The sequence below is a fragment of the Parasteatoda tepidariorum genome, chromosome 4 (assembly GCF_043381705.1).
Source record: "Parasteatoda tepidariorum isolate YZ-2023 chromosome 4, CAS_Ptep_4.0, whole genome shotgun sequence".
Classification (NCBI taxonomy): Eukaryota; Metazoa; Arthropoda; class Arachnida; order Araneae; family Theridiidae; genus Parasteatoda; species Parasteatoda tepidariorum.
Genome location: NC_092207.1, coordinates 44722217 through 44740050, shown reverse-complemented (window position 1 = coordinate 44740050; position 17834 = coordinate 44722217). Strand labels below are relative to the sequence as shown.

General features: G+C 27.4%; 1 protein-coding gene across 7 annotated transcripts in view; it reads right to left on the bottom strand.

Annotated features, from left to right (window-relative positions):
• Positions 1–252: 252 nt before the first annotated feature.
• LOC107449442 (uncharacterized) overlaps positions 253–17834 on the bottom strand; it is a 40124-nt gene continuing 22542 nt past the window's right edge. For 2 of the 7 annotated variants that reach the window (XM_043050230.2, XM_016064967.4), the window contains 5 exons: positions 11235–11304; positions 8862–9075; positions 3870–4085; positions 2316–2531; positions 253–563 (listed from right to left, as the gene is read on the bottom strand). In XM_043050230.2, the coding sequence (XP_042906164.1) occupies positions 307–563; positions 2316–2531; positions 3870–4085; positions 8862–9075; positions 11235–11304 (973 nt within the window). In that variant the 3' untranslated portion in view covers positions 253–306. Of the gene's footprint in view, positions 564–2315; positions 2532–3869; positions 4086–8861; positions 9076–11234; positions 11317–13434; positions 13864–17134; positions 17486–17834 lie in introns of those variants that run through there. The other 5 variants (XM_016064970.4, XM_071179737.1, XM_016064966.4 and 2 more) reach the window with 5 other exon arrangements.

Sequence of the window (17834 nt, the reverse complement as noted above, 5' to 3'; positions counted from 1 at the left end):
GATTCAAAATAAAATAGCAGAAAATTAACTTTCCAATTAAGCTATCCAATTTTTTTCTGTGATCGTTAAAGTAAAAATCCAACTATTTTTATTGTACTTAAGAGTTTAAAGTTTCTAAAACAGCCAGATTTATTTTTAATACCTACTAATAAACTTAGTAATAATAAACAGCATTAATAAACTTAAAAGGTATTTTTAAACAAGTAGAAGACTTTAAATTTATATTTAAAAAATGATGTAACAAAGACAATGTAAAATAACTATATTTTATTACAATATAAACTTCAAACTAAGTAACAAATGGTTTCAGGTTTTCTCTACATATTTTGAATATGAATATAATATGCCTCCAAACAAATTGAGGGTAATACCAAAGACATTTAAAGGATTAAATTTCACTCCACCAAATGTAAAAAACCCTATAACAGTTTGTAAAATACTTTTGATTACACCAACTAAGCTAGTTGTTAAAGCTGAGTTTTTAGCAGTGCATAAAAATAATGAGTAATTAAGTAGAACTCCCATGGAAGTCTGTATGCCCAGGCATAATAAAAATCCATAATCTGAAAAAAAATAAAATAAATCATGCAAGAACAAAGAAAGTCATTCATTATAAAAATATTTTAAAGATCAAAACTTTCAAATTTGATTCTCTTATTGTTAAAAAACTAATTATCTAATATGCATCTAGCAAAAATGGAATTAACCAAATAAGTAAAAGTTTAGCTTTAACTTTAAAATTACTAGAAACGACAATTAATGCAGAACAATTGAAAATTGTAAAATGCTATATAAACACATAATATACATAAATACAGTCGAACTCGTTTATAACGAGCTCGGATTTAACGAGAACTCGGATTTACCGAGGGAAACGAGAATATTTGGTTGGATGAATGTTAAGTCTATGGAACAGAAGTCGCTTTTAACGAGCAAAACCCGGTTTTAGCAAGCAATATTTTTCTGTCTTGCAATCCTTTTTTCAAAATGATAAGAAATGCGCGCGAAATAAAAAAAAACAGCGAACTGAAACTTCAAAGTAAGCTAACAAACTATTATTTTAAATATGTAGATTAATGAAAAAAATAAATGTTTTGGTAAGAATCTTTTCCTTTATTTTTCTTTCCGTTTATTGCTTCTTTCCTTTAAGACTGTAGCGCAACAAGAAATTTTTTGCTGGTTGGGGGGGGGGGAATAGTTGTCATTAAATTAAGAAAAGTATTTAATTAAAGTAAGTATTAATTAAATTTTATGTAAACTCAATAATTTGACCTCCCCCCTCTTCTGGTTGCACGCCTGCCTTAAGGACCGGTTTATTACGAGCACTCGGATTTAACGAGTACATGTTATGGTCCCTTTGTGCTCGTTATAAACGAGTTCGACTGTATATACATAAATATATATATAAATACAGGAATGAAGAAATAAATAACTTATGATAGCAACAGAAATATAAAATTGTAGAGATATATAACAAAGTATTATTAATTATAATCAGTCTTTTGAATTCTTAAATACTTGTTGCTTTGTGATTCCTCATTGTTTAATTGTTAAAAGTAGAAAAGAATACTGGATTACAAATTCAATATACAGAACAATATCTGCTCTTAGGAACAATATCTGCTATGGCACAGAACAATATCTGCTCTTAGGGACTTAGCTGATGGAAAATCCTGGGCTAGCCTTCTTGATGACCAGCAGCGCTCTCACCTTTCCCTCCTTCCCAGAGCTGAGGGAGTTGCTTGCCTTAGATTAATTACCGGACATGACTACTTGCAGGCCCATTTATTTAAAATTAACTTGGTCAATTCACCTCTTTGTGTGCTCCGTAACACTTCGCCTATGACTGGGGAGCATTTATTTGATTGCCCCTCTCTTCTTGACATTCGTTCCTCTGATGACTTTTGTGCCCTCTCACCTTCTGGAGCTACTTCAGTATTGTATTGGACTGCAAGACGCCTTATGTCTGAGAAGACAATGACGGGCGTAATTCAAAAAAACAAAAAACAAAAAAAAAAAATTCAATATGAGAGTTGTAAAAAAGAGACACAAAGCCAAGCTGGTATACATTTCAAATGTAAGCGAGTACTAGGAGTAATACTTAGAAATTCAATTCGTGGTGACTTTTGAAAATGTTATCTTTAGTGAGGTATTTTTTAAAAGAAATATCCTAAATGAATTATATAGAAATTTATATGTGAGTCATTTTTTACATAAAATAACCTGAAATAAACCAACTTGATAAAGGTAGTTCTTATAGATATTGATTATAAAATACAAGAATTGAAAATGTTAAAGATAAGTTTTAGCCGTACCTGTAAACTTTCCATATTTAAGGATTTCTACACTTTCTGAGAACAAACACAAAAATATGTAAAGAGGAACTGTATTATAGCTGTTTAAATATAAAATGTTTAAGGCAGTTGAATTTTCCAGATGTTTCTGTGACAATGTCAAATATAATGCTTGCACAAGAACACTAAAAGTACCATAGGCATATGCTTGCAAGTCAAATTGTAAATCTCCTAGACCTAAAACAAATAAAGGAAATAAAATAATTATAACGATTAACTATAATTATGGAATAAATCTTTCAACTAAAAAAAAAGGTGAAATGAAAAGGTAGGGAAGGAGGCAAGAGTTATGAATAATTCAAGCTGAAATGAAACAGCTTAAAAAAAAAATTGATTCTTTTGGGGGAAAACTATCAATAAAACTTTTTTTGATAGCCATAATAAAAATTACAAAAATATCTCAGAACATCTTCATCCCAGCTAACTATCAATAGGATGGCTCGGAGAAGCAAACTGAGGATGAGCGAAACAATTGAGTCCTAAGAGGCCATTGCTATTTTTTAATGTTTCAAAAATTCAGAGGCAATAACAAAATTTACTCTTAATTTCATACTTTGAAAACTATTAATTCAAAGGTAGTAAGAGAAACAATAGTTTATCAATTATTCAATTTAAAGTTAAAAACATGCACTATACAAACTTTATAATAAGCTATAATAAAAGAAAAATAAGAGATGCTGCTTTTACTTAAAATATTATTATGAAACTTGTAATATTAATAAGAAATAAATAAAATCCAATGAAATAGTTAGTAGAACAAAATATGCAGCAATTTTTTAAATTACATAATTATGAAGAAATTTATTAAATCTTATTAGTAAGTAGTTGATAACTGATTTATTTTCAAGAAAAAAATGTGAGATATTTTTTTTATCAATCATTAATAAATATATCTTACACAGAAATGAGTCATTTATTTTTTACTAAACTAAACTAAACTAAACTCAGTGGCACTACAGCCCATAGAGGGCCAAGGCCTACTGTGCCCTTCTCAGTTTTTTTGACCTTGGGCACCGGGGTGCAGGAGCAGATGTTCCGGCCCGTTGGTCAGCCAAACGCGGAACCCCGAGTGTTTAGTTCCCAAGTTTGCTTGATACTCATTTATCGACCCACTGAAGGGATGAAAGGCTGAGTCAACCACGCCCGGCCCGAGGATCGAACCCAGGACGTGTGGCACGGGAGCGCAAAGCGCAGCCATTTATTTTTGCAATGAACATATTTATCCATTTAGCTGCAATATTGATAGACTAGATATAATACTTATGAGTATTACATCATCATCATATTCGTATAAAATAATTCATATTAATAAGTCAATTGCTACATTGTTGATAGACAAAGAAAATAAACAAAAAATATAAGAAAAATTATTATTCCTTTAATTTTACTTTTTAAGTAAATTAAGTTGCTAAAACATGAAATTAATATTTGAATTTGAAATCAATCCAAAAGTCTACTTTTAATTTAATTTAACAAAAATAACTAACTTTTCAAAATATAATTAGTAATACATACCAGCTAAAATACACCCAACTGATATTAGAAAAACAGAAGTTACAATTCTATAGCTTGGGAGGTGTTTCTTTAATATTATCACAGATAAAATAAGTGTTATTATTGGGGCACATCTTTTTACAGCAGCATACATTGGAATAGACATTCCACTCAGGGCATATAGAGCAGTGACTGAGTGCAGGGCATAAAAAAAAGCAGGCCAGGCAAATGACAAACCTGAAATAAATAATATAGAAGTAATTTAACTCAATTACTTATGTTAAAATATAATTTTAGCAGAAGTTTTTAAAAGCAATAGTAAGAGATGAAAAATTAAATTAAATAATGATACATTAAATATTGTCTGAATTTCGATTAACTGTATTAATAAGATTAAACATTTCAATGTACAACTAAATAAAATGTAAACTAATTATTGTTGTAAATAATTACCAGAACTTAAAGTTTTTAGTTTAAAAAAAGGACAAATAGCTTTAAAAATAAATACATAGTAAAATGTAAAAAATAATAAAGATATGGAAGAACATGTAAATTAAAATAATAATTTCTTTGTTCTATAAAAAAACATAACATATAAAAAACAGTCAAGTTTAATTTAATCCAATCAAAAATGGAAAACAGATATTGTGCATATTTTTATAAATCAACAAAATATTCATTAGTCTTCACATTTGCAGTAATTCATATAATTTGCTTTTGTTAAGTCTAAAACTATAGATTAAAAGTTACTTTACAAAGGATATTTTTATATTTTATTGATACAATATATAAATAAATTAAATAAAATTTCTAAAAGTGCAACAGTAATCTTTGTCAGAGTAAATCAGTTTCATTATACTGATAAAAACATTAATAACAAAATAATTCTAATACATCTTACCTCTATTATAATGATAATAGTTTAGTAGCAATAGTAGGTAATGGTTAATACTTTAGTGGACAATTAAAGTAAAATGATGTTTCAATTGGCTCATATTAGAATTTAAAATTGCTATTTAATAGAAAAAAAATTGGAAAATATTGATTCTATTGCTGTAGAAAATAGGTAAAAAAATGAAAGGAAGACAAATAAAAATATAACATATTTAAAAAAAAATTTTTTTTCTTCCTCATTTGTTATTTTCTATTTTATATATTGTTTTTTATTTTCCTACTTTAAATAAAATTTCTTAAAATACGATGAAAACTGTCTATGACAATAAATCTGCCTCATTAATAACAATACTTAGGTCATATTTGAATGTATTTTTATCATTCAAGTTTTTTTTTTTTATTTATTTTTTTAAACCTGTAAATATTAATATTTATTTTTCAGATGAACCCATCTATAACAATATTGTTATAATTGAAAGCCTGAAGAGAAGCAAAAGTTATTTTCAAGACACAATAACTGTATTAGAAAATGCAGATGTCTTAAACATCAACAACATCCTATTTTTTAATGAATGAGATTAGAAAGGAAAAAACAAGGCTTGAGTTGTTCGCTGAGTGATCATTATACAAATGATGATTGAAGGGGGAGAACCAGCAATTGCGCTTAAGATTTCTGAAATTGGCCATTTCTGTTAGCTTATCTGTACTACAATAGCCATTTATTATCTTCTTTCATGAAGCTAATTTTTTATGCATTAAAACTTTTAAATGTATTTAAGAAAGGAGTAAGACATTGTTATTTGAAGAAATAATAGTTCACAAAGTCATATTGTGCACTTTAGAGGATCAAAAAATTTCTAGAAAAGTAATTATAAATTATCGATAAATAATTAGTAAAAAAGATTACTAAATACAATAATTATATTAATTATGTTCATATAGCATGTGCACATTATGCATGCATAAACATTAAAGAAATTATTATACTGTTTGTAATAATTACAAGCAGTTTAAGCCTTTAACTACTTTTAAGCCATAAAAGTAGTTTACTGTACTAATTAAAGACATAATCAAAGTCAATATTACATAACCAAACAAGGTTAATAATAACACACAACAATGCTACATAAAATAAGGTTTGAAAAATAAATCGTGATTTTTTTTATTTATTTAAATCAGATTTTTTAAAATATAATTCAGATTATTTTGATTCTTATTAGATGACTAGTTCATTTTTAAAAATATTTAATATTTTACAGACTTAAAACGTGCAATTTAAATGTAAAATAATAAATATAAAAGAATAAATTTTAAAAATGTTAAAAAGTACAGAAAAATATTAAATGTATTTGAAACGTTTGAGTAAAGTTTTACAATGTTACATACATAATCTAAAGAGCAGTTCAGATAATAGAATGATGGTAAAAACAAATGTAAAGAATAGTTTTGATGATACCGAAAAAGAATACATGTGTAGGTAGGTATCCTAATACTGCTGAACAGTGGCGTACGCAAGGGAGGGGTTTAGGGGTTTAAACACCCCCCCTTGAGCTCAGACAAAATGGCAAAAATAGAAATTTTAGTAGAAATTATGCGAGCTATTATTTTTTAAGACAATATATTTTTATCTGCCTTATGCCTACTTTTTTTTCTCACGGTATTTCTCAGAATACTGAAAAAACATTTACTATAATAGGGTTGTACTTTTGAAACCAAATTCACGTGATACTGTTACGGACTGGTTCTTTTCTGTCCTGCCAGTATAGTTTTCGAGACTGGCTGTCATTCGCGAGATCTTTACGCGATGATTCTGTAATCCTAGACGTGCTGTTGTCTTTGAGACAATTCGAGAATTTTGGAGATGCGGTGAAAAATTATATAAAAGGGGAACCGGAGTACAGTGGATGATGTAATATCAAATAATTAGGGGCCCCCTTAAAATGGATTTTTTTGAAAATAAATTTTAAAAAATTAAGAAAAACAATGATTGTTTTTAAAAAAATCAATTTTAAATATATATTAAAATTTTTTCAAAATGTTATGATTAAAATTTAGTTCTAATTTAACAAAATAAAGTAAAATTCAATTTATTATTATTTATTTTAATTTTAAACATGCTTTCTGAAATGAAAAGATATATAAATACTTTTATATTTGAATAAATAAAAAATATACGAGAAAAACAACTTAATCGAAGGGCCCCAAAAATTTGAATGGCCTAGGTCCCCGCGTACGCGCCGGCCCTGAGCATAGCATTTATTTCTGTGCCAATATATATATTTACTGTTCTTGGATCTTTAGGATGTCAAAACGTAAGAATTTAACAATTTTTAATTATTTTGAGAAAAAATCACGACCTGAAATTAGTGAGGTGACAGCATCTAGTATCAATGTAAGTTTTTCTGTTGTACAGAAATGTGATACTTTCGTTGAAGAAAACGTTTCTAGCATAACAAAATCTGATGAATGTGAAAGTGGCCCTCAAAGTGTTACTTCCCACCCATATGACATTGGACTTTTTTCAGAAGATATTACATTATGTTCTTAAACTTAAAAAATCAAATCAAAATTTAACCAAACAATGTTGTCTAAATAAAAAGTCAAAATTGTTTAGCTGTCTAAATTAGGGAAATAATAGTGCTTTATTACAGACTCGAATTTCTTTTAGTAGTTTCAGAAAATTATGAACACCCCCTTGAAAAAATTCTGCGTACGCCACTGCTGCTGAATACAAGAAATTTGAAAATGGACGGTATATTTCTACACTAGGGTGAGCTGCAAGCTCTTTACTGCCTATGCTTCCAGGTAACTGTCTTTGGTGTGTTTTGAAGCCATTTGGCTCGCAACTTGATCATTGTGTTTTGAGACTTTCTTGAGTAGCATTTATTGTATTTGTCACATGATTTATTATTTGTGTTTAAAATAATCGTCATTTAAAGACCTGTCATTTCAAGACTTAAGAATTGTCATTTGAAAATAATAATAATAACAATCATCATCATAAGACACTTCTAAATTTTTTAACACTATACCAACTTCAAAATTTATACCTTAATGATTATTTGCAAAATGAACTTAATCTCGCTGCTCAAATAATATGCTAATACTAACGTATGATGGTTCTTTTCTTGCACCAAGAACAAACGGTAATAAACAAGTGAAAAGAGGCCAAATCGAAACTGTCAAAAAAAAAAAAAAAGTTCTTTCTCAATCTAGCAACTATGTCACCTTTTTTTAACAATACATCTTAAAATAACTAAAAAATTTTTTCACTTCACTTCAAACTCACCAGAATTACTTAATATCATTAATATTTTATGAAATACGTCAGATTTGAGCTCAGAAATTATATAATTTATTTCTTTTACTAAAAACAAAATTATCTGTTTGAAAATATAGCAGTGCAGAATAAGCAGTAGTAAGCAACTGTATACTTCCTAACCAGAAATAGAGCAGATCAAGAGCTTGAGATTGTCATTGTTTACATTTATATTGAAAACACCATCCATAGCTTTTCCTTTCTCCAAGAATACATAAACTTATAGACACAAATTTTATTTTAAGGAGATAAGTAGGTTTAAGTTGTATTAAATTTAACACAAGATTTAAGGCTAGTTATATATTATCAGAATAATAGAATTACAGAACTATGGCATTAGTATTATCCTGATTTAAATTGCGAACCATGTAATAAATAAAAAAATAATTAATTAAGTTTTGACTTAATGCAAAAAATTATTAGTAGACAAATAAAATGAAGTACTAAAATGTCTGTATCACTATAGTTGTAATTTATGTATTAGAAAAAAACAATCAATCAAAAAATCATATCAGTAGCATATCAAATACTGTCCTTATTACTAAAAGACATTTTATCATTTCCAACTATACTACTTGTGCCTTCACACATTTTTTAACACTGCAGCATTAATATATCTATTACTCCTTGAGCAATATGTTCATCCCATGTTTATTAAATTTTTTCAAGAAAACTTAGACAGTTAAAATTACTAAAGCCTTGTATTTGAACCATTTAAAGCCATTGATACAAGAAACAAAGCAAAAATCACTTGTTGTGTAAAAATATTAACAGTTAAAATGAAACAGAAGAAAACAAACCTAATTTTAGAGAATATTTTGGAATATTTGTTACTCTAAAACTTTTCAAGCTTTCAAGAAAAATGATAGTTAAAATCATTTGGCATGCCATGATGAAAAATGGAAAATTAAATTTGTAAACACTGATGACAGTTTTGTTTGCAAAAGCCATGGAGAAGGAACACAAGCCATATAAAACTGCTGAACTGATGCTACCAAATTTGCTCGGAGGTTTCTGAAAGAAACAAAATATTTATAATGATTAATAAATTTATCCGTAATACCTTTGCAAAATTTTTAATAATTTTATCTCTTAATCTTCTTATTTATAATACTTTTGCAAAAGAATAAATTTAGGAATTTTTTTAAATTAACTATCTTTAATCCATATTTATATACATAAAAAATTTATGATAAAATATATTAAAACAAACAGAAGCTAAAAATTTTTTAACACTTCAAATTACGGATTAACCCTTTGGTGCAGATAGGACAGCAGTGTGTCTCTTATATATGCATTTTTTTCTTTAGCTATAATCATTAGGTAATAATTAGGTCTAATACATTTTGGTATTTTTTAATTATAAAAAACAGTCTAATAGTTACTAAAAAAATTTATTGGATTCTCAGAATTACATTTGCTTTAAAATATAAAAAAAAAAAGCATTTAAAAAATGTATTTTTTTTCCATTTATATTTATTTATCAATAATTTAATTTATCAATAATTGATTTTGTAAATTATAGAAATTCCAATGAAGAATTACTTTTTCTTTTAGATTTAAATAACTGCAAATTTGAAAAATTATTGTTTGGAAGTAAGTCATGCTTAGAAATTTTACCTTTACATCAAAAAAGAGACGGTGGTGCCTGATGTTTTATTTCGGAACCGGACAGTGCTAAATGAAATATTTTTCACTTATTTTGGCAAAATGAAAACAAAATGAAAATGAAAAATATGTTTAATGAAAATTTTGCCTCAAAGGGTTAAATAAACATGCAGGTATATCTAGCTTATATAAAAATCCTGAATTATTCTTGCAAACCAGTAATAGTATGTAATTTTATCGTTAATCAAAAATAATAATAATAATTAGGTGAACAAGAAAACCGAAATTATCGCACAAATCACTATAAGCTTTACGCCTTTTAGTCATTTCTAAAAATTAATACATCTAAAATAGCGTAAATATTTCTTGTAATTAATCTCACTATCAATTTCACTGTTTTCTTTGCTGGTTTGTTGTAGTATTGTTGACGTGAAGTGTTTACACAGTTATCGATCGAACTAATCATAATGGTATTATCGATATCAACTGCAATATCGGCAGTATGTCGGTATTGCAGATAAAGTTCGATAAACAAATTTGTAAATTAAAATCTATATTAATAAAAATGTTAAAAAATATATGCAAGAAAATTTTAGTATATATTTTGAAAGGAGGGAGGGCCCAAAAACGGCTATGCCTAGGGCCTACGAAAGGTATAATCCGGCTCTGACTATATTGAAAATTTTTTTTACAACATTTAAGCCAAAATTCTGTTGAAATGTAAAAGCTGTAATTGATTCTTAACAAGATAATATATATTTCTAGTATATTTCATATGTATATGTATAAAATTTATATAGAAAATACGCAGAATAGTTAATTTAAATGTATAATACAGTGAATATATATATTAATACAGTGAATATATATATTAATACAGTAAATATCTTAGAATGTATAACAAATAATAACATTAAGAAAATGTTCATCAAAACAAGAAAATATCTTTAAAATTTAGAAAACAAAGAACTCCAGTTATCAGGATATTTTGTTTAATCATACAAATGCAATAAAAATAACATTCGAAAATTTTACTGTCATTTCATTGTACAACTTTGAATGAATGTAATTAAATGTTTTGATGTTTAGTTCTTTTTTTAAGTGACAGGTAAAGGAGTTCAGTATCCAATAAGATTTGTTCAAGTTTATGAGTACCTGATTTGTAAATTAAAATTTAGAATTCGCTGAAAAATAGTGGCAGGAAAAATAAATGACAGGAAAAATAAAACAACATAAAAGATTTCAAAAGGATAAATTGATTTTTGTCAAAGATACATTTGTCAAAAAACAAAAGTTCGAGAAGAATACATTTAAGTTATGATAATGTATATAAAATTTTTATATTCTTTTAAAATAAAAAGTTATTTTTACTCCCTTGTCAACTAATAAAAATCTTTTAGATAATTGTTTTGCATGCTATAGTTGGCCATGAGAAAAATGACTATTTTTAAATTAAACAGCATTATTTAGAACATTTTAAGTTACTGTAACAAATTGCAATTTTATTTAATTAAAACAAATAGTAAACTCATTTAATCAAAGCAATAAGAAAAGAAAATGCTTACTTTTTTGGTGGTGTGAAGCTCATACCCATTTATATCTAGACTCACAAAATCTTTTTCATGTTTTTTCATGCTAAAAAAAAAGCTACAAAACGTTTAATACAAGATAAAGAGAACTTTTCTTACATTTTAAAAAATTTCTATGTATCATAATAACTATTTATAGAAATTAAAAAAAAAAAAAAAAACAGTCAACATTGAAAAAGATTATAAAAAAAAAAGGTCAAGAAAACAACATTTTAAGTTTTGGTCTTGATTCAATTTCAACTTTTTATAATTTATAACGTTTTTTTCCCTCAATTTCTATACTCTATTAAGTTATTCTTATCTAATATTATATATATATATATATATATATTGGCAAAACACATTGTTATGAAAAGAGCATCATTACACAAGCTTTATATTTTTGATTTCTTAAGAAATAGAAGATAAAATCCTAAATGGTAGCTTATAACTTAGTAAATAGCTTAGTAGTAGCTTATAGCTTAGAATTTAAGAACACTTATTCTAAAATCAATTTGTTAACTTCTCTTCAATTAATGCTTTGTGGGTAGTTCAAACGATCTTTTAAAAACCCATGAATTTTATTTTAAAGGATTTCTTTTTCCCCCAAGATGAAAGTTTTTTACATGAATGAATTTTTATAAGTCTATACATGAAAAAATTGAGAGATTTACCTGTAGGAGAGAGTTGGGTAAAACCTAGCAAAGTTGATAAAACAAAGACTCTGCACTATTGACAAAACAATTGATACAATTAATCAGAAATCTCATGAATCTAGTTGATACATACCATATATTTGGTCATGAATAAAAAATAGAATAAGATATTCTATTTTTTATATTCTAATTTGATACTACCTTTTTTAAAAGTTATTATTACCAAATTAATTTAGTTCAGCAATTTCAAATTGTTTGAAGATATACTTTAGGTAAGTTTAAGAACTGATTATGCCCCTATTTAGTTATTGTTTTAAAATATTAAAACAGCTTTTACATTTTGTTTAAAATATGCTAGCCCTTTAATTCTGTTAAATGAGATTGCTGGATATAAACTATCAGACACAATCAGGTACGTGATTTTATCGGACTTAGAAAATTTGCTTTTGACTTTTGAAAAAAATCTTATTATACAAATTAAAAAACTAGATAAACCAGAAATTGTTATGTATGAAATAATGATGCTCTTGTGAGCTTATTTAATGGAATGCAAGTTTGATCACTTGCTTACGCAAGGAAAAAGAATTTGAAATTAATATTAATGTTTAAAAATTTGATAAAAATGACAAAATTTGAAAACACTTCAGATTTGATCATAATTAGTTTTTGAATTTTTCAAAACGTCTAAATACGAAAAAAAAAAAAAAAACAGATAAAAATCTCTATGACACTGAAAAATCAGTAACAAAGAGGAATAAAATGCTTAATAAGTTAAGCACAAATCACACCATACTCTTTATGCTTTAACCGATGATAGATCACTTTAACCATGAATTAGTCTTGATTATAAAAAAATTATGGGATACCATTTAAGCATTAAGAAAATAGCAGCAGACGTTGTGAAAAAAGAAAAAAATATAACAATTTGCCTACACTTGATACAACACTGTTATTCTCCGGGAATCTCCAATATTCTACGTAAAAAAATTCAGAACAAAATCATGTGAAGGACACTTCCACAAACTGATGGTAAATGTTAAGAAAATATTTGAAATGTAGGAAAAGGTTAATAAAAATGAAATAAAGAGAAAAACAAAGAAACACCAAACAATTTTAATAACAAATCATTCCAAAATAATGCTTAAAAAATAAATTTTTTTTTCTTCATATTTTCACTTAAAACTTGTTGCTGATGAATGACAAAGATTTATAACTTAATATTCAGGAATGTAGTTGGGAGTTCAGAAACACCCCATCTAGACTTTTTTCTTTTTTAAGATTCAAAAGTATTATTTTCAAATATGTATGGTCAGAAATTTCCTAAAAAATATTTAAACCTCACAAATATTGTTAGGTATCTACTGTATGAAAAATAAATTATTCTATAGTCCTATTTTCTATTTGTGAAAAATTTTAATACAAGTATAAGGTTTGTACAAAGAAATTTTTCAATAAAAAAAGTACGAAAATAGATTATGTATACAATTGAAACATATTAAAAAAAGAGAAGCTATTTAGAAAGAGAAGCTACTAATACTTACATGGAAGATCCACCCACTATTATCAGTTTTATGGGATTTTATATCAGTAAGGTGAGATCTTTAAGACATTCAAAAACAATCATACTGAATAAAAAAATTTTTTTTTCAAAATAAGAAAGAATTACATCAAGTTTGTTGCAAATCGAATACACGATCCTAGAGCTTTTATTTAAGTTCCTTGAAAACCATAAGATATTAATAATTATTATATAAATTTAATAAAACGGAAAAATTATAGCATGAAAAATGAATTCCTGGTTAAACTCTATTTAGAAAATCATACAAATTAACTAATGAGAGGAAACTAATATTCACTACTTCACACGAAAAATAAAACTGATTTTCGACTGAAACAAAAACTTTGTAAAATAACCTGAGACTCAAAAAAATTCAAGAAACGGCAGCTGCTACTTTCAATTGATTGATTGATATAAACATGAGAAAAGCTTCCACAGATTTGATACTGTGCTTCTGGCTTGTATCTGACTAGTATTTTCACCAATAGGACATTAAAAGTTACATTCATACTAATCTATATAAAAACGCATAATTTTTGAGTTGGAGCGCAGCTTCTGAAAACGAAAAGAATGCGTTTGTATAGTTTTATTCCAGCAATTCTGACAATCTTAATAGTAAAGTGTGTTCAGTTCTAAGTACTGATGCATAGAATGGTGTTAAAGTCTTTAGGGCCATACAAACTGAATAAGATTTTTTCGCATGTAATATCCAGTGAGAATGCTCTTTTAGTTCTCGATGGATAGGTCTCTGATCAAAATCAATTTCTCTGATCTTAATTTTGTCTTGCAGTGGACTGATCGTTAAGACTCGGCTCCCAGCAGATCACAGAAGTCAAGCATCATTGGCTGCGGTCAGTGTGCGGTTGGGTGACCACTTTCATCAGTCTGCGTAGGGACCGAGGGTGTGCGGTATTGGTCCTCGTTAAAACTGTTCTACCGTAAAGTGCTCGACTTCGCGTGCAGGTCGTCGGGCTATGGAAGCGGGGGTGCCATCCCCGCTGCAGAGGATCAAAATTGTGATGGCATGTCTTCGGATCATCCTCAGGAATGTTTCCCAGACCGTCGCCAATAGCCCATTGTGCAGCTCTAGTGTGACGTATATGAACTACAATAAATGACTGATCTTAATTTTAACAAGAGGCTAGGAAGAGGACGATTCCATTGTTAAAAGCTTGGCGTGAGGACAGAAAAGTAAAAAGAGGAAATGAGGGAAATAACACGAAGATACATTGGAGATTTTTTATTATTTGCCTTTTTTATGCATTTTCTGCGTTTTAAAGGTTATATTTTAATGTATCTATTAAATTTTTTTATTAAAATTATTTTAGATAGCAAATGATAGCACGTAAAATTTGTAAAAGGGATCTAGTCGACCCCATCTGCGTTAATGTTGCTCTTTAGCTGTTTAATAATGATGTCTAAAGTGACAGATTTATAAGCCATGATTTGAGGACAAATCAGAGGAGCGTCCAAGAAAATCATGAAACGTGATTCCATTACTAAGCAGTTTTGAAATGACATATAATATTCCGCGTTTGAACACATGTAAAATAAATAAATACATGATTATAAAAATTTGTTAATGAAATTATTTAAAAATGAACAGGCAGTTTTAGCGTAGTGCTTTTTAGTGTTTCGTTTGCATTCTCTGCGAGACAAAATTATCTCTTTTTTCATTAAAAAAACATGCGTATTTTTGATTTTTTAAAAATATTTTTCTGCATATAAAAAATAGATTGCAATTGTTCTGAGAAATTATCATTGTATCGTATAAACAGGTCTTTAGTACCAGCTACGGCGCATTGTATTGGCCATCGAAATGGGCTATAGATGACGAAGAGCAAAACTCTCTACCTATGGCAACATTTCACATGCTTTTAAAATTAGCGTGTGAACAGTCATAGGAAAAGGAAGTAAATCAGTTTCTCTCTTGATTTTCAAATAGATTAAAAACTTTAAGGTTAGGAAACTATGTGGAACTGAAAACTGGAATGAACATAGTTCTAAAAGAAAGCATCGTGGAAATTTTAAAATTATTTGCGATAATAAAATACGAAAAATATTAAGAAAAGAAAAAATATCGTAGTACATTCCTGTATAATAGGATCAAATATAGTAAAGTTAAATTATTGCTATCTTATAGATTAGTATTCTGACCAATAAATAGACAGCAGCTAGATCTTTTCTCTAACATACAATTGAAACTAATTGATTAAAAACTTTCTTTAAAAAATATACATTGGAAATAACAGTCGACATGTTTCAAGCGTTTAAAAATAGGAGCCCATTTTCAAGACTGGCCAGATGTGAATGAGAAGAAACAAAAATGATTTAAAAAAAAAAGAATCACTTTTGTTTTCAAATCACTTTTGCCTCTTCTTATTCACACCTGACAAGTCTTAAAAATGGACGTCTATTTTTGAACGCTTGAAACGTGTCAACTGTTGCTCCCAATTCGTATATTATTCGTATAGTAAAGTTAAAATATACATTGGAAATAACAGTTGACACGTTTCAAGCGTTTAAAAATAGGAGCCCATTTTCAAGACTGGCCAGGTGTGAATGAGAAGAAACAAAAATGATTTAAAGAAAGAATCACTTTTGCTTCTTTTCATTCACACCTGACAAGTCTTGTAAATAGACGTCTATTTTTGAACGCTTGAAACGTGTCAACTGTTGTTTCCAATTCGTATATTATTTTTATTCGTATATTTGATGCTAATGAGGTTTTCAATCAAGTGATATCTTACCACTTCAGTTTTTTTGGGATTATTTATTTAATAAAACTGAAATATTTTCGCAGAGAAATTTTCATTTATAATATTCATTTTTAATTCAATTAGAATACGTTAAGATAGATTACGAAATTTAAAAAAAAAATGTAAACAATAGGTTTACGGTTAGAAAAAAGCGGGCACTTCCATGCAACATGGAATAAATAAATAAATACATTTCTATTGCATATTATAAATATAATCTAAGTGATTTTCATGATTTATCAGATTTCATGATTATATTTCAGTGATTTATATAAGTGATAGACAACCCAAGGAAAGGGTGGAAGGACGAAGTTATTGACGACTTGGAAATAATGACGATGGAGGGAGAAGTCAAAACTGAGGGCTGTATGGAATAGATTTGTGGAACAAGCCAGGGCCCACAAAGGGCTGTAGAGCTATAGAAGAAGAAGAAAAATGGAAATAAGAAATGATTTTGAAATCATTTGTTCCGAGTGAGTGATTGCTTAGCAATAATTTACTAAAGCAAAAATGATCAAACAAAGTTTGCGTTCTACATTTTGAATGTATTATTAGCATCTGGAAATTTTTATAAAATATTACAATTACTTTGGAGCGATAAATTATACGTTTATGGAATTTAAGTAAAATACGTCTATATAAAAGTATACATACTTCTAACTTTCTAAAGCTATAAACCCTATAATGGTAAAAATAAAATGTGAAGTAAACCAATGCTTTCTTTAAAAATTTAATTTGTAATTAATTAAATATATCAGATTCAAAAATGATCTACAAATGAGAATTATTAATATTTCTATTTAAAAAGAATTTAAATTTGAGTAATCAATCAAATAATAATCAGTCAATAAAATAATAATTAATCTATTATTTATTAATTATTAATTTAAAGTAAAAATAATTAAATTCAATTAATTATCTTACTTTTTACATTCATTTCATTTTGTTTTCATCCAGGTCGATTCTTTTATAATCAAGCTGCTTTTTTGTTGTATTTTTTTTTTATTATCGAGGAATGCTCTGGACAACAAAACCACGAGCTCCTACCTACTTGAAATGTACTTAAAAATTAAGTAATACTTTTATAAAACCAATACGAGCCTTGATTTATCGAAACATTGACGAGATAGACGAAGCATTTTTTTGTCAGTTGAACGAAGACATGAAATGTGACAATGAACTAGGATCAAAATTCAAAACAAGTGTTTAACAAGTGTACGTTTTGCTCCATACGAAGGAAAGAATGGGTGTTTCAATCAATAAACTTTGTCACAGACTGCGGAAAAGGGAAACATTCCATAAAGGAAACTGGAAAAAAAAAATAGAATAATAATTTTGTTTATTAGGTCGGTTTAAAAATATAATATGCGATTTATGAATGAACTTCCTAGGGAAGAGGAATGTCAGCACACAAAGGGATGAATAATAGAAAAATATCGAAATAAATTGGTGTTGAGTAAGCCTGATGGAGGGAAAGATGACAGTAAAAATTACTGTAAAAATATTTTATAATAATATACATTTTCATGAAGAGAATTTTCATAGTTTAAAAGGTATTTTTAAATTAGTTTTAGTTTTATAAAAAAACTATTTGATAATAATTAGTTTATAATAATTTTTTCTA